Consider the following 18876-nt stretch of genomic DNA (forward strand, 5'->3'; position numbering starts at 1 on the left):
AGCACCCCAACTCTCCACCTTTCTCCACATGCAACCTTTAATGCAGTGTACCTGCGGTGCCCTTCTGCGTTTTCCACAGCAACGGCTGTCATTATCATAGCTAAGAGACTGATGGGCAATGATATCCTGCAGGGATGATCGAGTCAAGCCAGCTTGAAGCTTGACACTAACTTAACATTCACGAGGTCGTCCTCTCAGCAACAAACACACAAAGTGGAAAAACAGAAATGTTCTGTAAGAAAGTTAATCCTTCCATTCAGAGCAGACAGGACCTGTCTATAATAAGGTTCCATAAACACCTTAAACAAAAGGTCAAATAGATAATCTGCTTCCACTATAATAGATTACAGCAGGTCCAGTGTGTGTGTGTGTACAACATAGAATGAATGCGGTGATTGAGGCTGGTCGGCTTGAAAACAGTGTGTTTTTGTTGTGTCTCCTGTATAAAACCAACTAAAACTGTGTCCTTTACTTCACTGAGATTCAGGAATAGTTCAGCTTTAAAAACAACAAGCTAAAGTTGATCTGTCTTTGCGACTGTTATTTTGCTATATCTTGACAGGGATGCCTAAATATTTAAAGTTTTCATCTACTAATATAATATCTGTATATCACAGTGGATCAGCAGGCAGAGCAGCCGTGCTAGCAGCTCAGTGATGCAGTAGTGCTTTGAGCCAAAAGTTAATGTCAGCATCTGAACATGCTCACAATGACAGTGCTAATTGTAAGCAGGCGAAATGTTTATTAGGATCACTACCTTAGTTTAGCATGTTTGCATGCTAACATTTGCCAATTAGTATGAAGCACAGCTGAGGATGATGGAAATCATTAGCTTTGCAGGTATTTGTTGATTTGATGTTATTTCATAGCAACCCATCCAAAACTGTGGAGACGTTCAAATCAGACAGATGATGGTGCTGTAGGAAAGTCACCATGATTCGTCCTCTCTGAACCACGAAGGTCTGTTCGGAAATTTGTGGCTATCTGTCCAGTAGATGTAGTGAAAACAGTTTTTAAATAATACCATCCATCCATCCATTTTCTATGCCGCTTATCCCTTTTGGGGTCGCGGGGGGGCCGGAGCCTATCTCGGCTGTCGACGGGCGGGAGGCGGGGTACACCCTGGACCGGTCGCCAGTCGATCGCAGGGCACATACACACAACCATTCACACTCACACTCACACCTAGGGGCAATTTAGAGTCACCAATCAACCTAATGAGCATGTTTTTTGGTCTGTGGGAGGAAGCCGGAGTACCCGGAGAGAACCCACGCGTGCACGGGAAGAACATGCAAACTTCACACGGGAATCGAACCTGCGACCTTCTTGCTGTGAGGCACGCGCACTACCTGCTGCGCCACCGTGCAGCCCTTAAATAATACCATTCAACTAAACGTAAATCGTGCTCACTGGCATACATCACTTGCTGTCTATTACTCTCCTGCACACAGTCAATGACATATAGGCATTGGAAGGATCTCGTCAGGACTAGTATGGACAAATGGAAGAAATGCAGTGACAAATATATCAATGACGACATACAATGAGGCCAGCTAACTTGGATTTATTGCTCCCCATCAATTACACTGAATGCTTACTGGTTACAATGCTGACATTAGCCATAAGATGGCAGCAGACATCTAGTGGTTAATGTCTTAGTGCCTGTCTTCAGTGTGGATATTATTAAATATAGCAGACAAAGTTATGGATGTGTGCAAAGAATCAAGGGAGACGGAGGCTGTGTTTGTGGCTAAAGATCAGATCTTCCCAAACCTTTCTAGCCTAAAAAAATCTCTATTTTTCACATCACAATATACCAAACATAGGGCCACAACCCAAAACACCAGGAAATGTCTCCATGTTTTGTGAATGGGACAATCAGCACAAGCTTAAGGGTTTAGCTGGCCGATGTTTGAACAGTCCCTGAACGTGACAGTACTTAAATAGAAGTAAATACAGTAGTTGTGATGGTCAGCAGATGATGTAACAGTGGTGTCAGCCCTGCCCTACGCCCATCCGGGTTATCAGCCAATCAAAAGCAGCTGATGATCATGACCTGAGGGTTGGAGCATGCTCTGTGAGTGAAGCCACATTTGGGCTCCCGAGTGTCCTCTGATCAAACCTTAGTTTATATAAATGGTTTTACAGGATCAATCGAAGTACTCATCATCAAGCATCGATTTCTTTACACTAAACAACCTTAAGAATGGTGGTGGGGTCACAGGATGATTCAGAACGGCATTTTGACGTGCCCCCACATTAACCTCCATGTTTTAATAAATAGAATTTGTTACATTCAGAAATCTAGACATAAAAAAAGCGTATAGTCAGTCTATTTTTGTCGATCCATTTTAGGCCATGCAAGTAGGATTATAGTACTGAGACGCACAGTTGGTGGAAAAAATAGATCCGGTTGGCTTGTCTGTCTGTGTCCTCACTGAGGGGAGACTATCAGTGTGGGACAAGTCTGCAGGCAATAGCTTATTCTTTTATTTAGTGGGTAAAAAGCTAAAGATCTTTAGGTAAGCACAGAAAAATGCATGACAGAAGAATAAAGCTGCACATGAAGAAGACTTTGGATGTTATTACATGATACATTATGCCAGCAGTAATCTCAGGTGACCGAGGTTAATCCATGAAATGAGAGTTCACTAGTTCACGGCAGACTGTGTGACAGAGTATTTGTGCGTCTGTGTGTACGTGCATGACTGCATTCATGCATGCAAAGTTATAGTGACTCTTTCTTCTCCTATTTGATTTATTTTGTAGTAAAATCCTCTTCAGACATGGTATACTGTATATAATGAGCCCTTTTCTAACTGTATTATCAGTTTTGATGTTCTTTGGAAATTTTGGACACGCTTACAGGCTACTTCTTAAAGGATTACACATTGATTGCTCAATCAAAAGAAGACACAATAACGAGGCAGTCCAGTTCTATTTGCTCTATCAAGTGGTTATCTCATCCAGTATTAACTTTAGCAGTAACTGTGTATGTTTTTCTTTTATGTGTGCGAACATGTAAGAACAAAATTACATTATTAGTGATGATATTAATAAAACAGTTTGAACTATTCCTGGAGGGTTTTTGCTTGTTTGAGCATTTATTGAGTATTTATTTATCATTATGTGAATGCTTTTCTTCATACGCTGGACATCAGTGAACAAAGGTCAAAAAAGTCTGTTTTCTGCCCCAGAGGCCATTAAAAGGACATGCATCTGATGGCACAACAGAGTTTAGTTGGCTTCTAATTACTCTTTTTTGTCCTAATAGGTGTTAAAATAACACAAACCCTCAATTTTCAGAAAACAATCTCTCAAGAAATGTTTTGCTTTCTTTCCCAGATTCATTGTCTAAGATTGCATTTTCCTTTAAAGATTCAATTAGCAACCCTGGTGGAATGAGACTGCTCCAAATTCAGAGAAAACATACATTTCCATGCATTCATGTACAGTATATTCCAATTATTAGCACCTTTGGCCCAGTGGAGTAAACTCAAACACTTTGTATGGTCTATATTCAAATCGTATATTTGTGTATGCACCTGCATCTGCTCAGATATGCATGTGCCTGTTTAATTGCACTTCCAGTCAGTTACATAAAGGACTAATTGTTTTTATAGTAACTCTTGGGCAGGTTTGAACACAGAAGACAGATTATGGTAACTTCAACCCAACAGGATTACGATTAAGTTACGGATTTCAAGCCAACAGGATTACCTCTAGATTTAAGCACCTTATTTAGTTCCAAGCAATGAAAATCAGCCATAAGCTTGTCTGTGGAGTGTGTATATAAAGGCTGCCTCAGACACAAAACACAGTCTGGTGGATAACCACATACAGAACTAGAATCTTATTCACTGTCACCTCTTTGACCCAAAACAGGTAAGATGCTGAAATCTGGCGAATTTTGAGACAGTTCACCTTCTAGTTACTTGTTCTGAGATTTCTTTCAATTTCAGAAGAAATCAGAAGAAAGTATGTGAGATTATGTTCTGTGATGAATGTAAACTTCCTGTTGTGTCAGCTGTGACTTTTTTGGGTCCTAATGTACTGTTACATATGCTCAGTACAGAATGGGATCCTCTAAGCTGGCCCTGCTGCTGGTCTTGCTGTCCTGCGTAGAGCGCTGTCTGTCTGCCTCCTGTGTTGTCGACAGCTTCACAGTCAAAGAGGACTTTGACCCCAAGAGGGTGAGTGAAGAGAAACGCACTAACACCATTTGTGTTGGAAAAAGTAAGTAAAACAACTTCTGACTGTCTTCCTCCTCATTGCAGTATGCAGGGAAGTGGTATGCACTGCAGAAGAAAGATCCAGAGGGCCTGTTCCTGCAGGACAACATCTCAGCTGAGTACACCATTGATGATGACGGCTCCATGACCGCCTCCTCCAAGGGACGTGTCACTCTGTTCGGGTAAGCCAGAGGACCAGCCAGGGAGTTTTTGCACTCACGGGGATGATAGACTTTTTTCCATCACCTAAAGTTATACAATTAATTTAAACAAAAGCAAAGCCAGCTGGCTTCATGTCTTTAAGCCCCCTCTGATTGTGCCAAAGGATCAGCTTGGTCACAAAGACCCTCTTGGTTCTCTAAGACCTGGGTAGACGAGCTCAAATATTCAGTTTCCAGGGTCAGCAGTTAAGAGAGGTGCTCGGGTTCTGCTTGGGTCCACAGAAAGATTTAAGACGGGTGTAATTTTCCCGAAGCACATTCTGAACAGAATTAGCTACAAGCTGGGTTTTCTCTGGATCATGGGGGATTTGGACGAAATGCAGGTTGGAGACATGAGTTTTTACACAGACAATACATTTAACAATTTAAAAGTTAATTAAAAGTTGCAAGAAAAGGATAATTAGGCAAAGACTGATGATTTTGACATTTTTCATTTTGATGCTAACATATGCGTTCAAACCATATGTTGTAGATTCTGGGTTGTGTGTGCCGACATGGCTGCCCAGTACTCCGTCCCCGACCCCAACACCCCCGGCAAGATGTTCATGAACTACCAGGGACTGGCCAGCTACCTGTCCAGTGGAGGTCAGCCAGGCACACATATCACCCTCACAGCCCTCTTTTATCACCTGATGCCGCTTCGCTAACCTCTCCCTCTCTGTCCCACCAGGTGACAACTACTGGGTGATCGACACCGACTACGACAACTACGCCATCACCTATGCCTGCCGTACCGTCAAGGACGACGGCAGCTGCGAGGATGGCTATGCCCTCGTCTTCTCCAGAAACCCCCGGGGCCTGCCTCCCGCCATCCAGCGCATCGTCCGTCAGAAGCAGGATGATATCTGCATGACCGGACAGTTTCAACCTGTCCTGCAGTCTGGAGCCTGCTAAAGAGAAAGAGGGAAGAGAGCAGGAGAGCTGAGAGAGCCAGCTGGTTGCAGTCTGGGAGAGCAAGAAGGGAGAGAACAGGAGGGCACATGTGACAGAAGGCATGTGTGTTGTGTAGGAGAGGGATAATGTGCAGTTCATGGACAGATGCAAAAGCATAAAAAAGAATGACAGGAGGAAAAATATTAGAAAAACAACAGTGAAAAACTTTTTCACTTTGTCCTCTATCACTCTGTGTTCATCCACTGTTTGTTCAAGGAAAATGTTACTGTTGCTGTGGTGTGTGGAGTGAATGTGAAAGTGAAATTAAAAAAAATATTTTTCTAAACAGCTATGGAGTTTTGTCCCCTTTGTGCTCGAAAAAAACATGTATTTGTGAATGTTTGCAAAGTATTTTTTTTCGCAGCTCAGAAGCGTAGAGCTTTTTGAAGCATATAAACACAACAACTCAAGCAGTTCAGGATTGGAAACATGTTGCACTTTGGCCGCATAATGGGCCGTGATCCCTCCTGAGCTCAACAGAATGCCACCAAACCCAACACAATGCGCACTGAGCAGTAATGAGCTTATTGGTGGTCTGATGCTCAGAGACTTTAGTCCTATTATACTAACTCGACTGTTGCTCAGCACTCAGCGTGCTGCAGGGGCCAAGGATCATAGGAGGAGCTTTCTGAAGCCACGTTTTGTTTGCATTTCAAAGATGACAGAGCCGTATGCTCACAGGTCAGAAAAAGCAGCACTTTGATGCACAAGAGGTTTAGTTTCTCCTTTTTTTTCTGTCACGTTAGATCACCAATCAGGCAAAATGTTGGCAATTTAGAGAAAGAAAATGAAAAGCAAGATGGCCGGAGACTGAGAGAGAGGCAGAGAGACAGATAGAGGCTGTTTGTTTCTATAGCTGGTGGGTAATCCTGTTCATGTTATGCAACAAACTGCAAAGCAACAACAGTGGAGTGTGACTGTAGATCAATACACCCGTAACCCGCAATTGTATCATGTTGGTCTTGGCTTCCCTTCGTGGCGACCCCAGACACACTAAATTATTGAATACACCTATCACACTAACTTCTGTGTCGCTGCTGGTTTTCCAGGTTTGGATCAGGCAGTCCTGATGTGAGTCTTGGTATGAGTCAGTTTTGAAAAGAGCAGCTCACAGTAGCAGGTTGTTGCTTTACAGCTCAGTGAGGTCACACACATCAGCTGATTCCACATTAAACCTCATAGCAAATATGTTCAGTTCCTTTTGTTTAATGTTTTTGTTTAAATGTTTCACCTACTGCCTGAAGAAGTTTTCACACTCAGCAGCATGTTCAGATGCTATTCAGATTGCTGTCACTGATTTTCTAGGTTTTCTCGTCATATCTGTGAATTATTCCAGACACAGTGATACTTTGGAACAATTTGTCTGGTGCTCTGCAGCAGCAACAAGGTACTCCTTCCCAAACTCTCCTTCGGCTTCTTCTTCGCTCACCACTAAACTTGGTCTTGTGAAAGCTGCATGTTGGGCATCCAAACTCCATCTTAGAACTTTAAGTTTTTCCAAGCACAGTTGTCCATGCAGCTCATTCAGTTTAGCGCGTTTAGCTGTAATGACTTTTGAGATTAACCTTTTTGAGCACTGAGCTAATGCACTCAAACTAACTTAGGCACACTGATTTACCGTTTACTTTAACAACAACAACAACAACAAATTGTTTGACCATTCCTCTTGGAAAGCGGACACTTGTATCTACTTACGTTTTGTTGATAGTCATCATGATGCGTTGCATTGCGTTGCATTCAGGGGCAGCTCGGAAAAACGAAACAATCTACTATTTGATGTTATTTCTTTATTACTGAAAAATTAAAACAATAATAATAATAATAATTAGGAATTGCCTCGTGGGTTGGATCAAACAGCCATACACACCCTGCAAGAGCCCTGGTTTTTGTAACATGGAAGCACTGATTTTCCTTTTTATGTACATCTTTTCCTCAGCAACATGCCATCAAAATGATGAAAACACCTGATGGGCAGCAGCATCAGAGCCTAACCCCTCCTCTTCTATGTACTGCGCTGTGGGAAAAGTTCTTCTACCTTACTGGGTTTTGCTCATTTTATCTGGAGAGGCATCACAGTAGTAAAATGGGAATGTGTGACAGGGGATCATGGGTAATGACACTGGTTGGCGGGACAGCGTGTAAGCGGCATCAGGTCGAAGCTTTAGTTATTCTGCCAGTAAACTAGCTTAACTCTGATGGGATCAACTGTTCGCTCTTACTGGAAATGAGACCATCACTAAGATGCAATTAAAAACAGCTAAAACCAAGCAGTGTTTTATACTTCTGTCATGAGTGAGACACTGTAGCTGGTTTCATCTGTCCTCGCGGGTCCTAGGATTTAGGACTAGATGAATTATGTTATATTTGTCCTTTGACACTTTCTGCCACTATACACAATGATCGATCATGATTTTTTATACATGCAGTCTTAAAGTTATCATGCATCTTAACTGCTGCGTATTACTTCTAATGGATCTCCGACTGAAATTGTCAAAAAAAAACTTGCATTAGTTTGAGGTTTTTTTTTAATTTTATCTAATATATCTCTTGAGCTTCATGCTGAGATCTTACAAATAAAGGCATGTTTTGTTCTATTAATGCACTGAGAAGACAGAAATTGTTTTTTAAAAGTTTCATAAGAGGACACCATATTAGTGTAACAGAGGGTTTGCTTTGCTCCATCAAGCAGCCAATCAGTCAAACAGGAACAGAAGTTCTGCTTCTGTGTCACTCAAAGATAATTGCTGCTATTGTGTTTGTGATTGTGGGTTCAGGGTGGGGATGAGACTTGATCTGACTAAGAGGATTTCTGTAGAACCTCGGAAATGTCAGCCTGTTGTTGTGCACATAACCCATGAAGGAACAAAACAGAAGGGAAAGCATGACTCTGTCTCAGCATAGTTTATATTTACAGGACAAGTGGCTCTTTTGGTCAGATAACTGAGAGCAAAGAACTCCAGATATACTTAAGTGTTGTTTTGGTATGTGATTAAAAAAAAAGGTGCCTGAACGCGGCGTCTGAATCTGGAGGTGTGCTTGTTTTTGAAACGTGGCCAGACCGCTTAATCCAATGATCTGTCTGGCTCCATTAATGTGTTCTACACGGGAAAAACCACGAAGCAAGACTGAACACAAACACAGGGTATTACACATTGCAGCCTCATACACACACACACACACACACACACACACACACACACACTGACAATTAAGGTATTCACAATGCACTCCAGTGATGTCTTAGTTTGCTTACTGTTTCTGTAAAGGTAAAACTATCTAACTTTAGATCGATTTCACGCAAAGGAGAAAATACTTCACCTTATTTCTAGCCAACCTAAGAAGGGTTTTACTCAACAGTCAGGTCAGCTGAACCTGCAAATATGTCTTCCTGTGTGGTTGTCAATAACACATAAGTGAGCAATTCAAGAAATATGGAGGGATTTCTTTTCTAAACAAATATTTACTTGCATTAGCAAAAAGATGTCTGTGACTGTTTCCACTTCTTACTGTAAGACTTGCAGCTCTTTCTAGGGATTCCTGTCGTAAACCCGTTGTTTAGGAAACAAAGTCCCAAAAATGCTGGAGCAAACTGTTGTTGCTCTTAATTGCCAGAAACACTTCTTATTCCTGTCTCAATATGTTCCAAGATCTCTAAATCTAAATCTCTAAAGTGATTATGTGTCCAAATATGTACAAATCTTGTTTTCAGTCTCAGTCTTCAAGACTTGTGTTTCTTACAAATAAGAAAAGGTAATTGGATGCTCAGTGAAGAGATGATTGAATCTGTTCCCAGCGCAGCTGTCGTCATGTCAAGAGTGTCAGTGTTTTGTGCTGTGATAAGCACCAGACTGATGCACTAACATTAAGAAAAGTGCACTGAAACAAGTTTAGATAAAAATATAAAAGTAAAAACCCAACAGGTTAAAGATTTCTCTTGTTGCCAGGTCTGTATCGAGGGAGAGACAAGCAGATGCTCAGGGTTCACATTTAGTCCCTCCATCCAGACTTAGGCACAATTTTCAGTACAACTCTGTAAATTTAATCAGTTTTAAAAAGCCAGTCTCACTTTGTTTTGTTGGGTTTTAAACGCTTTTTGAAAACACTCATGTGCTGTGTTGTATTTTTGTCATGTGATCACAGGTAAGGTCTCGTTGTGTGTTCAATGTGAACGATGAACTTTCGGAAGCAACCTGAAAATGTTTGCACAGTTGAAAGATTGAACATGTAAAAGCCATAGTTAATAGCATTAATTGAGTGGAGTTGGCCTCAGATACAGTGGAGTTGTGTATTTGAGGTCATTACAGATAAAATCTTCCTTAAAAATCTTTTAACAGGAGTTGTCTCTGAAGAGTCTTTGATGAAAGACCTGCAGACCGTTTTCTGGCTGATGATGACATTATTTCACAACTAACCTCAATGACAACAGGTGTGTCCACCCCTGTAATAACTGTGGGGAATTACTCACAATGCTAATAATAAGCAAATGTTTCTCTCCCTTCCATCTGTTTTCTTTTGATTTCATGTTCGCCCCATTTTTTTAATTTTTAAGGTGCATTGATCTTAAAACTTTCTGCAGTCATTTTAAAAAGGAAAACTTTAACCATCAAAAGTTTCCATGAATCATTACAGGAAATCCTAATGATATATGTGATAAACAAGCAACAAAGCGGGCGGCACGGTGGCGCAAAGCAGGTAGTGCGCGTGCTCACAGCAAGAAGGTTGCTGGTTTGATCCCCGGGCAGGGCCTTTCTGTGCGAAGTTTTGCATGTTCTTCCCGTGCATGCGTGGGTTCTCTCCGGGTACTCCGGCTTCCTCCCACAGACCAAAAACATGCTCATTAGGTTAATTGGTGACTCTAAATTGCCCCTAGGTGTGAGTGTGAGCGTGAATGGTTGTCTGTCTTTGCATGTTGCCCTGCATTTAGCTGGCGACCGGTTCAGGGTGTACCCCGCCTCCCGCCCGTTGAAGCTGGGATAGGCTCCAGCCCCCCCGCAACCCCGAAAGGGATAGGCGGTATAGAAAGTGGATGGATGGATGGACAAGCAACAAAGCATTTCTTTTTTGAATATGAGTGAATGTAATTTTACCTCACTCTGAGACAGATGAACACCCCAAACCTTAAGAAGATGTAAAGAAATAACGTGTGATTTTTCTTGTGTGTAACTTATGTAGATTACTGCAGTATTGCAAAATTCAAAATATATATTGCAAATAGCTGTAAGCAAAGTGAAGTTGGCTGCGAAAAACTAACTCATCCACAATCTTTATATTTAATGTGAGTTTATTTATTATTTACTTAATTTCCCAGACGTGGGATTAATAAAGTTTTATCTTATTTTATCTGAAAATTCTCATCAAGTGTGAGCTCATATTCAGTGCTTATGTTTTCTCCGTGTGACATTAAGAACAAAATCATGAGATTGTCATTGAAAAACACATCAAAATCAAAAATATAGCAAAATAAGATGGAATAATTTTTAATGTTATGCTCTATTATTCAGTGCCAATACAATTTCTAACACCATACAGGACTGACACAAGAATATTAACACATCAGATGGATTAAAGAAGCTTTATTTACGCAGAGTGAAAACACAAAATCAGCAAATAAAGTAAAATGATATTTTTGTAAAGGTAGTAAAAGTACGTATTGCATTTGCTAAAGTAAACATAGCCACACTAACAAATAAATATCTTGTTTAACTACAAAACATTTTATTAGTAAAACAGTATGACGATGGTTAGTCTGTTGGTCTCGCACACACACACACACACACACACACACACACACACACCCTCTCTTTTCAAAATAAGCATGCACAGCTGAAGCAGCACTGGACGTATGTTTGCTGCATTTTCTCCAGAAACAAACAGCTGATCACAGCAGAACTGATGGGTCCGCTGTGGGGAAACGTTTCTCTGAAAACACAAGACATTAATAGTCGAGCAGTCCCCCCCCCCCAAAAAAAACCACCCAATTCAAAACAATATCTCCTTTGTTTTAAGAATAGATGATACCCAAACTGAAATGATATCCTGACACTCTTTTAATTTCTTCTCTCTCTCTGCAAATCCTTGTGTCACTTTCTGCTACTTTCTGTTTTCTTATTTATTTCTTGGTCTCCTCGATCTGCTCCACCTCGCTGGACTCGTCCACCACTTTGCCGTTGACCATCGTCTGAGTCACCACCTTCACAATCTTCCTGGTGCGAACGTCAGGCTCCTCTGCACAGAAAGAGATGAGGATAAATGAAATGGGATGAGAGGGATGGGGTGGAGGAGGAGAGATGAGTAAAGAGGAGATGAATTTGAATGGGATCACATGAGATTTACACTGGTGAGAAAGTAAGCTGCTATGAAAAGAGATGACACAGGATGAGATGGAAGAGAGGAGTGAGAGGACCAGGTGAGATAACATATTGATTAAAAGGTGAACGGAAGAGATGAGATGACATGAGGTGGAAGAAATTAGAGGAGGAGGAGAGAAAAGATTAGAAACCATGAGATTAAAAAAACGATCTGAGTCATTTTAATGCTGTCTGTGCAGTCTGTGTTATTTTCCCTGATGCAGTTTGAAATGCTTGAACACTGAGCGGCTGTGTGTGAGCTGGACTAAACAAGCTGCTCATGTCTCAACAGCTACTCAGTGATAGACTTTGTGCAATTCTCTCTGAAATGACTTGTTTTGTAAAAGCTGCATTCAACTCTCCTGTCTCTTGAAGGACCTCACTGTCTGGGATTCTGTGTTGTCTCCAGGGTTTTGACGCCGTGAGACCAAGATGAACAATTTTATAAACCGCTTGTAGCTCGTTGATCCCGCAGCGTGACTCAGTCGCATTAAGACACGGTTACAACATTGGGATAAATGTTTTCACACCCACATTTGTTGCTATAGGAGCTGAGCTATTAGCGGTGCTTGCATTGTTTTGAGGCTCGTAAAACAATGATTAGTCCTGGGCCTCTTGGGTGTGTGTGAAAGCAAATGTGTCTGTCTCTGCTTCACATACAATCCCATATAAGGTTGAATAAACATTTGTGAACAGTTTGCTCAACTTATCTCCCTCATCATTACAGCTTTAGTCACTCCTTAACTCCCTGATGCCCTGATGCGTGCCTCAGGTTGGGATAAGAGGCATTCGAAATGAATGAATCACTCTTTGCTAATGAGCTATTAGATAATTATGTGCTTGGATGCCGTTCTGTTATCCTGACATTCAAGTCGTGACTTCACTTTCTTTTATCAGCTATAAATCAAAAGCCAAGCACTCACTTTTTGGTGGAGGAGGCACTTCCTTGACTCTGAGGGGCAAAAAGGAAACATGTTACACTTCAGTTGAACACATTTAAAGGAACAGTTTAGCATTTTGGGAAATATGCCTATTTGCTGCCTTTGAGAGTTAGATGGGAAAACTTATTCATTCAGTCAGTCAAGCATGAGGCCGGGGTCAGCAGCAGGTTAGCTTAGCTTAACATAAGCAGGGGGAAACAGCAAGCTTGGCTCAGTCCAAAGGTAATAAAATTCGCCTCCCAGCACCTTTAGAGCTCATGACTTAACAAGTTATGTCTAATTTGTTTAATCTGTACACAAAGCAAGGCGAAACATGACAAGTTGTGGTTTCACGTAAGTTTTGACTGATCCAAGCTGCTGTTCCCCCGCCCCTATTCTGTATGCCAAGCTAAACTAATAGGCTAGAGGACAGATATGAGAGTAGTACTGATTTCGTCATCCAAATCTCATCTAAGTCCACTTTAAATAATGAAAGGTGATAAAAAACAAAGCTGAAAGCAGAAGTAAAATCATGGTTCATGACAACCTGGGACTTATTTTTGCAGTGTTACCCATCATTTCTCTCGGTTATGACAACAATATCCCCACCATAGTAACAAGTGACATTCAGAAACACAATGCTGTTCCAACAGCGAATCACAGTGAGGGAATAGTGTACTTAATTTGCATAAAGAAACTAATAGCTGAATTTATCTGCCCTTTTGTGTTTTCATGTATATGATGCAGCATTTCACCTTCAATCAGGCATCTGATTCTGACCACCCAACCGCTTCATTTACTTAATGAAGGAACTACATTTTAAGGCAGGTGGCTGCCTTAAATTGTTGATTTTAGGATTCACTGTGTGTAGCCTTTTCCAAATGTGAGGGGTGTGTGAACAGTGGTAAGGGTGGTGGGAAAGCCCAGGGCAGGATGCTGGAAAATTTCCCTTATTTTCAAATCCCAGAGTTGACAGGTATAGTTTTGGCCCATCCCTGCTGTGGTGGATGCACTGCTGACAGCCGTGCAGAGCTGTTGCAACACACATCACAGTACTGGTGGAGGCATGCACCAAAGCTGCTTTTCTGTGAAAACACACCTTAAGAAACATGACAGCAGTTTAACCAGACCGTCCAAACCAGAAGTGAGTGTGCTCATGCCTCACTTCTAAGGAAAACTGATAAGCATCATTGTCTAACCAGCAAGTTGGTCTGTAAACTGTGATGGATGTTTACAATGTACAGTTTAGTTAGTAATTTAACATTCTGCCTGTTTCCTCTTCCAAATGAGTTTGAATAACATGGGGTTTGTTTAAAACCTGTATGATTGTCTGTCATGGTTCTTGTTCAGTCAAACTTCTTTTTAGTGGCGTTCCAGCATTCCCAGATATCTTAACTTAGTGAGTACAATGTTATTGTTACCGATAGGAAATGTGGTCAAAATAAGGACCATATTGTAATAAACCATAATTTTCCTTCCACTTTTGCATTAATTCTCCCATTTCTTCATGAGTCTGGTGAAAACTCACGTTTCCTCTCCCTCCAGCAGACGCCTGTAGGTGGCGATCTCCATTTCCAGGTTCTGCTTGATGCGGAGGAGCTGCTCGTAGTCGGTCTTGGTGCGCTGCATGTCCAGCCTGAGCTGGGACAGGTCGTCCTCGAGCTGGCTCAGGGTGGCCTGCAGCCGCTCCATCTCAGCAGAGTATTTCTGACCCGTCTCGCCCAGGTTACCTTCCAGCGCTGCTATCTGAGGAGAGGAAAGGAAAATAATAAGAGAGCTAACGTTCTTCATCAGCATACCTGGGTTTAAAGTTACTCCTGTGTGCTTTGAATGTTGTCCATGGTCATATCAGTTTATCAATTAAAAGACTGCTGAGCTGGAACATGTGAATACTTGTTCTCAAATCCAAGAAAAGGCCCAAAATTATTCATAATTCTTTGATTGCAAACATTTACCCATCATTACAACGTCTGCACTGACTGTAATACTGACTGTAACCTGCATACAGTAATGTGATGCTTCAGGTTGGCTGATATTAGACGTTTTGGCTTTTCAACCTCCTCACATTTCCTCAGAATTTGTTTGCCAGCAGAAATCAAATCTCATAGTCCCCTGATTCTGAAATTACTTCCCAAACCATTATTACCAAATACCTGAGAACTGACAAGGCCCTGGCATCCAAAACAAACATTCACTGCTCAGACAGGATTACACATCTAACCCCCATGCAATTTAACAACTGAATCCTGTAAGATCTTGCGTGACTTATCAGCGTGGGAGAGCATGTTTACTGTCAACACAGGATGAGACAAAAAGAGAAAAACAAAATGATTTTTTCCCAGCTATTTCCTAGATGTATGATACAATAGCACGGACATGTGCACAAATCAAAAAACTGGTGTAAGTGAGACTGAACCTGAAGCTCTGTGAGGATTTTCTATGTGGTCATTCGATAAGTCCCTGATAAAACCAGCCTGTCTTAAACACAATACCATAACTAACCGTGGCTTTGTGAAAAGGTAATACTCATAAACATATTTTAAAATCATGCTTGTGGTGTTTGCACAGCTTTATGTGCATTAGGTTTTGTTTGCACAGCTCCAAATGCAGAAATATGACTTGTATGATTAATTTTAAACCAAAACACAACCACGTCAGGCTTAGTTAATCCCTCCTGGAACCACAAGCTCATTTTTTCTACTTTCATTCTTATGGAGCCAAAAGGTATGAAACCTCACGATGAGGACATGGAAACACCTCTGATGACCTCTTTCACCAAATGTAATCTCACCGCATCTAGAATAAAATCTCTTGTGTCTCTTTGAGTGTTCATGTTATCGTTTCGCTCCACTTGTCACCTCGCTCCTCAGGTGTAGCAGCTCACCTGCTTGTGCAGACTCTCCAGCTCCACCTCCAGGGTCTGCAGGAAGCGCTGCCTCTCGATCAGCTCGCCCTGAGCTCCTCTCAGAGCCTCATTGCTCTCCTTCACCTCAGTCTGCACTGTCTCCAGCTGGAGGAAAAATCACAAGAGTGCACACTATGAAATGAATTCCAGAATTGTTAGTTTCCCCTCAATTACTCTGTTATTTCTCTGCTGAATGTAGCATTTGTTTCTAACTTTGTATGGGCTATTGGATGACTTTTGTACAGTAGGATCAGCCTGACAGGAGTAACTGGCAAAATATTTTAATGTAGACATGATTGTATTGAATCCCCACACCTTCTTGCGGTACCATTGCTCTGCTTGGTCCTTGTTCTTCTTGACGATGCCCTCATACTGTGAACGCAGGTCAGACAGAATGCTGCCCAGCTCCGGCCCGCTGGCACCAGAGTCCACCTCCACATTCACCTCATCTCTGGCAATACGAGACTTCATCTGCTCCAGTTCCTGCAGGGGCAGAAGTACTAAATAATTATGGTTGCACTGTGTTATCTTTCAATGAATCGACTGAAATGTGCATGTTTGTGTGAATAGACTTGTGTGTATGTGTGACAAATGGAACCAGGAGTACGTTTGTGAATAAGACACTGCAGGCCGGCAGAGAAGACGCGAGGCCATCTTCATTATTTAGATGTTATCCATCAATAGTTGATGGCACAGCTCACCTTACACACACACACACACACACACACACACACACACACACGATGCACCTGCTCTCTACTCATGCATGCTCAATGAATCTCTTTCACTCTCATTTCTTGATACATATTCATACACAATTTCTCAGCCTTTGTAGCACAATAAAGTTTAAATATACTCTTGATTTTGTGCACAGGAGTTGTATCCTTACAAGTGGACACATGAGAGAAACAGTGTTTCCCAGCAAACCCTGAGAGACGCCGCAAACAGGCACATGTAAGATAAATATACATAGATAATAAGCATGCATGTATGATACATGTGCATGATCTATTATAAGGCCAAAAGCATCCTGGCTCATTTGTTCAAATGTGTTGTCAACCTCTGCAGCAGGTCATGAGAGAGTGTAAAATTGTGAGCCTGAAACCTTGTTAAATGAATTGGATCCATTGATCCTTATTCACATCCTGTTTCAGTAAATAGGAGGTCAATCCTTCCTTTGGTGAGAGACCATTAGTTTATCTCAGCTTCTCATCCCCCCAGAGGACAGTAGTCCGGACGCCTCAGATCAGCTGATTGGGCAGAAAGAGCAGGTTTGGGAAACCAGATCTACCTGCTCCTTTTGTCTCTTGTAACCAGAGGACCACCTCCCCCGCTCCCTACATGGACCTCTTGAGTCCACCAAATTGGGTCAGTCCGATATCAAACAACTTGTTGTTTGTGAGGGCAGGTTGGAGAAGAGGAGAGAGGGCCAAACGAAAACGAGACGAAGCAAATGTCAAGTAATGGAGAAGGCAAAGTAAATGTGATAAAACAGTGTTAAAAGATCCGCATACCAACACGAATGTGATCGAAGAAGAGAAGGGATGAAAAAGGAGTGCAAACAGAGTTAACAAACAGGCTTACCTCCTCATGGTTTTTCTTCAGGAAGTAAAGCTCCTCTTTCAGGCTGTCCAGATCTCCCCTCAGAGAGGCGATGATCTGCTCGTGGTCAGTCTTGGCCTTTTTCAGAGCAACACAGTCTCGCTCCACAGACTGACACATCACCAGCTCAGTCTCCCACCTGGTGAAGTCCAGGAAAATAGCAGAAATGTGAAGTGGCTGTTATTGCATGAAGCTGATGTAATAAAACCTTCATCAAAGACCTGGATTAAACTCTGAAGGGCTCAACAAGCCATATCAAGGAAGACACTAGTTTCAGTTATTTATCTCATACTGTAATCATTAATCACTCACTTGATTCTGAAGTCGTCAGCAGCCAGTTTGGCGTTATCGATCTCTAACATGAGACGAGCATTTTCCAAGGTCTTCTTCCTCACCTGACAAATATTAACATCCCTCATTACAGCCAGTCTTCACAATGCGATCTACTACATGAACACGTTCTTCAACATTTGGTGCTTTATGTATCACATATTTTAGTCTTTTTGTTTGAGTATTTGTACATAGTGGCATAATTAACGGTTACAAAAGACAAAATTTGAATCCTTAATGAGATAACACATTCCAGCTTCATTAAACTGTAACTTTTCTGTTTGGTTAAAACAGTCAAAATAATCATTAACTTCACTCAGGGCTCCGTTTAGAACAAGTTAACTCAAAGATCAAGTGTGAGTCAAATTCTGGCCCTGATGAATCTACTGATGCAGATGCGACACTTTGACGTTTGCAGGAATGTTTTGTCTATGTAAAATGACTAAAGCCCTCATAACCTTGAGCTTTGTTTGAGACTTACAGTACAAATCTCCAAATGTTTGAGTGCACGGTGTTTATAACGTATGTGTGGTGTGGCTGTCCCGTCATGTCTACCTCTTGCTCAACGGCATGAGCTTGGGCCATCATGGAGTCAAGGTCATGACCTTTGGGAATGCGGTCGAGCATCAACTGCTTGATCTTCATCTCCAGGTCTGCGTTGGAGCGCTCCAGTGATCGCACCTGGAGGAGGAAAAAAGAAAAGAAGCAGTTTCATGATACAAGTGTTTCTGTTTGCCGCTAATACAATCATTTCTTTGTCTGCGTGCAAACGGAGATACGCTCATCACCCATTTGGCTGGCGACCAGCAGCTTAAGAGAGTGGTATCGTTTTATCTATCAGACCTTGTCCAGGTAGTTGGCCAGACGGTTGTTGAGATTCTGCATAGCTTCCTTATCGTTGGTGCTGTTGCCGTGCACTCCATTAAGCTGCAGGCTCATTGGCCCGTTGAGATCCTGGCTGATAGAGGCTGAGCGGCTCAGCGGGCTGGCGGCGGCAAAAGACACCGAAGCACGGGAGCGAGCGCGGCTGGTGTCCATCAGGGAACGACTGGAAAAGGAGGGCTGACGGCTCATGGAGTAACTCCTCACTGACATGCTGGAGGCCATGATGGGTGGCTGTTAGGGCAGAGGAGACAAAGAGCAACAAGACTGGGAATTAGACAGTGGTTGCGTTGGTAAACTTGAAGACAAAATGGAGGCAAGACACGAAGAAAGAAACAGAACAATCACATGCGTTACATCTATCACAGCTCCTGAGGGTTCATCTCTCTGAAGACAGAGTGGATGGATGATCAAATTATAGATGTCATACAAAATATACATCACTTCAAATGCTTCTGTTTGACCTGATGCAGTCATTTAAAGCCAGTGTTACATGAGATCTGG

At 42.0% G+C, this 18876-nt stretch overlaps 2 protein-coding genes across 2 annotated transcripts; one reads left to right on the forward strand and one right to left on the reverse strand.

Moving 5' to 3' along the window:
- Nucleotides 1–4072: 4072 nt before the first annotated feature.
- rbp4l (retinol binding protein 4, like) lies at nt 4073–5674 on the forward strand. The gene is made up of 4 exons (XM_070988918.1): nt 4073–4193; nt 4278–4414; nt 4926–5038; nt 5124–5674. Exons 1-4 carry the CDS (start codon nt 4077–4079, stop codon nt 5345–5347), a joined length of 591 nt encoding a protein of 196 aa, XP_070845019.1. The 5' UTR covers nt 4073–4076; the 3' UTR covers nt 5348–5674.
- A 5676-nt stretch (nt 5675–11350) lies between these two features.
- On the reverse strand, nt 11351–18601 carry LOC139348819 (keratin, type I cytoskeletal 18). The gene is made up of 9 exons (XM_070989171.1): nt 18334–18601; nt 18046–18171; nt 17473–17555; nt 17143–17299; nt 15874–16041; nt 15538–15663; nt 14182–14399; nt 12657–12685; nt 11351–11611 (listed from the first exon to the last, which is right to left on the reverse strand). The coding sequence occupies exons 1-9, from the start codon at nt 18595–18597 to the stop codon at nt 11496–11498; spliced, it is 1287 nt and encodes a 428-aa protein (XP_070845272.1). The 5' UTR covers nt 18598–18601; the 3' UTR covers nt 11351–11495.
- Nucleotides 18602–18876: the final 275 nt, after the last annotated feature.

Source organism: Chaetodon trifascialis, chromosome 20 (genome assembly GCF_039877785.1).
Source record: "Chaetodon trifascialis isolate fChaTrf1 chromosome 20, fChaTrf1.hap1, whole genome shotgun sequence".
NCBI classification, from domain to species: domain Eukaryota; kingdom Metazoa; phylum Chordata; class Actinopteri; order Chaetodontiformes; family Chaetodontidae; genus Chaetodon; species Chaetodon trifascialis.

What these genes read in the sequence shown, in the direction of transcription:
- rbp4l (XM_070988918.1), top strand. Translation starts at nt 4,077, where the DNA reads ATGGGATCCTCTAAGCTGGCCCTGCTGCTGGTCTTGCTGTCCTGCGTA. An exon ending in GGACGTGTCACTCTGTTCGG is followed by an intron (nt 4,415 to 4,925) that starts GTAAGCCAGAGG and finishes CATATGTTGTAG; the next exon opens with ATTCTGGGTTGTGTGTGCCG. An exon ending in CAGCTACCTGTCCAGTGGAG is followed by an intron (nt 5,039 to 5,123) that starts GTCAGCCAGGCA and finishes CTGTCCCACCAG; the next exon opens with GTGACAACTACTGGGTGATC.
- LOC139348819 (XM_070989171.1), bottom strand. Translation starts at nt 18,597, where the DNA reads ATGGCCTCCAGCATGTCAGTGAGGAGTTACTCCATGAGCCGTCAGCCC. An exon ending in TGGCCAACTACCTGGACAAG is followed by an intron (nt 18,172 to 18,333) that starts GTCTGATAGATA and finishes TTCCTCCTCCAG; the next exon opens with GTGCGATCACTGGAGCGCTC. An exon ending in CTCATGCCGTTGAGCAAGAG is followed by an intron (nt 17,556 to 18,045) that starts GTAGACATGACG and finishes AATATTTGTCAG; the next exon opens with GTGAGGAAGAAGACCTTGGA.